Source organism: Engraulis encrasicolus, chromosome 4 (genome assembly GCF_034702125.1).
Source record: "Engraulis encrasicolus isolate BLACKSEA-1 chromosome 4, IST_EnEncr_1.0, whole genome shotgun sequence".
NCBI lineage: Eukaryota > Metazoa > Chordata > Actinopteri > Clupeiformes > Engraulidae > Engraulis > Engraulis encrasicolus.
Window position 1 is genome coordinate 14,105,723 of NC_085860.1, and position 2,500 is coordinate 14,108,222.

Here is a 2,500-nt window from a genome sequence, read left to right on the forward strand (position 1 = left end):
AATAAAGGCATTATGAGAGTCTAGTCCAGACTACAGCACAAGGCTGAGCATTATTCCCACTCTCCTGCGTATTTTTATGAGAGCTATGAAATCAGGCCTCCCCGAAAAACAAGTAGACTTTCTGAATATGAGATCACATGTTCGAACATACTGAATTGTATAAGGACACTGTATCAACCATACCACTCTAGCAGAAATGTCCTGCGCCCATTATCTGGTACCAACCAATAAAAATGAAAAAGTATTGGATATTAACTTCATATTTCAATCAAAACAGCCTGCATGTCAGGGAAAAAGAAACCTGCACTTTATTAGCCAACCCTTACTTTATAAAAAGAGACTGAACAACTGAGGCCAGCAAAAAATATTCCAGCATTTTAAGTTTCAGGAATATGTTTAAACTCTCTGCAATTCACCCAGAGCAGGACATATAAAGACGTGTTAGAAAATCTCACCAAAACCACAGATTATGTCTATACTTTGGAAATGCATAATAAACAAACCAAGCTTCCAATATCTTTCTGAGCCTGAAAAAGGAATAGAAGACAGCTGTACACCCACTGGCTTAATGTTTTCAATTCTCACTGTAGAGCAGGGAACTTCAGTATCAAAATGTGCAAAATTATGGCAGCTATTTTAGTTAAAACACTATCAAATATTAAGTAACAATTATCAGGCATTGGACCAACCAGTTCAAATACATTTCAATAAACTAATTATGAAATACACAAATTATGAAATACACAACAGAGTTTCTGTATTCCACTTGTATTATGTGTGTCCTCGTTTCCTTTTGAATTATTGGCATCTCTCCCAAAAATACCAATTGCACAACATGGTCATAAAGTATAGAACAATAGTCCAATTGCATGGACAAACAAACCAACCACAGCTGGAATATACAAGGTAAAAAACAAAAGCCTGTTTCTTACCTGGTCTCTTTGCAAGCATGGCAATGAAGTCCTCCTAAGTGACTTGCTGTTGGACTGACCGTGTGCCATGTCTGAGGATATTACCGAGCTGGACCTCCTTCGCCTTTTAAATACAGGGACCTCTTCCTTCGACCCAGTCACGGAGGTACAACCCTCCCGGTGAGTCCCTTCTTTCGGAAAGACCTTGTCAGCATACCTCGCTAGTAAGATTCCAACCACTCCGACCAGGTATGCCAAGTAAGGTCTCCAGGCTCCTCGCACTTTGTTCAGGGATATGAGCGAAATAGTCCTGAGGACGCTGATGAAAATGATGACGGAGACCCCCTGTTTAAGTCTCAGCACCATGAGTGCGCCGCTTGCCAAGCAAGCGAGCACCACCACGGCAGACGTAAGAGAGAACGTCTGACCATTCGCCCCGTCGAACAGGCAGCGCGCCGAGGCTTCGCCCAAGTGGCACACTGTGAGAAGGAACAGAGAAGTTCTTATGTATATTCCGCACCGGATTAGGTAGAGACCGACCCAGAAGAAGGCACATGCAAGGGTGAAAACAGGCGAGATAACATGCCACAAAGTTAGCAATAGCTCCCCCGCGCAGCTGGATAGAAAATGAATGAAGGACGACGAGGCTGGCTGTCTGTCACCGCCTGATTCACTCTCCCACTCCACGCATTTGACCACCAGAGCGAGAAAAAACGAAAGCGACCCCACGCACACGGTGGAGTTCAGCTTTTGGGAAGTCCATATTTTATTGAATATAAGCCTCTCCCACCAGCCACAGTCAGAGTCCTGACGGAGCGACACGACACATGTTTTCATATATCCATTTCGATGGGGCGCCTTGGAGCTACTACTCTCGCGCGTGGAGGAGCCTGATGCACCACTTTCACTGTCAGAGTTCACGGCCATCACTTGCAGACTCGCAAAGCAGAGTACCCTGTAACAAGTTAGGAGGATTGGCTGCTAAGCCATCGCGACATTAATGCGTTAGTCAGTGCGATGCATAACAAATCCAGAGGGCATGTAAGTCATTGCAGAAGAAATATATGTCCTGCATAATATACACACGTGCAGTAAGTAGTTTGATTTACATGCTTCATCACAATGCATCCCTTCCCTTGCCTTTGTTCTGCCACCAGGTACATTAGGTAGAGGGCAGGAGTCCCCTCCTCCTGTTAAAGAATGGAACTGAACAGTGAGACAGACCAACTTCTGACGGTGAACAGATTTAGGTCATTTGCTGTTTTGCACCCCTCGTGCGTCTTAACGATTGCGCGTGAGCTGCGCCGACGTACTTCAGAGTCCTTTGTCACCTCAGGTTAAGATCGCTCGACTCTCGCGCGCGCTGTCCGCTTGAAACACATCCACAGTCCCATGCGTGCGTGATGTGTCCGCGAGAATTGACTCACATTTCACTCTTCCTCGGCTTTTTGCTTCCGTGGGTTTTGATTCAGGTCTGCCGCCGGAGCGCATAGACAAAATACTCCCATTAACGCGCTCCAATGCGGGATAGGGAAGCCCGACGAGAGAGGAGGGGATTCAGTTTTGTTACTCATCAGTTCCTCCGTGAG

At 45.6% G+C, this 2,500-nt stretch overlaps 1 protein-coding gene across 2 annotated transcripts in view; it reads right to left on the bottom strand.

The window, feature by feature from the left end:
* The window catches only part of LOC134447331 (cGMP-inhibited 3',5'-cyclic phosphodiesterase 3A-like), a 149,646-nt gene extending 147,186 nt beyond the window's left edge, over window positions 1–2,460 (bottom strand). For both annotated transcript variants that reach the window (XM_063196742.1, XM_063196743.1), the window contains exon 1: window positions 933–2,460. In XM_063196742.1, the coding sequence (XP_063052812.1) occupies window positions 933–1,838 (906 nt within the window). In that variant the 5' untranslated portion in view covers window positions 1,839–2,460. The remainder of the gene's footprint in view (window positions 1–932) is intronic.
* Window positions 2,461–2,500: the final 40 nt, after the last annotated feature.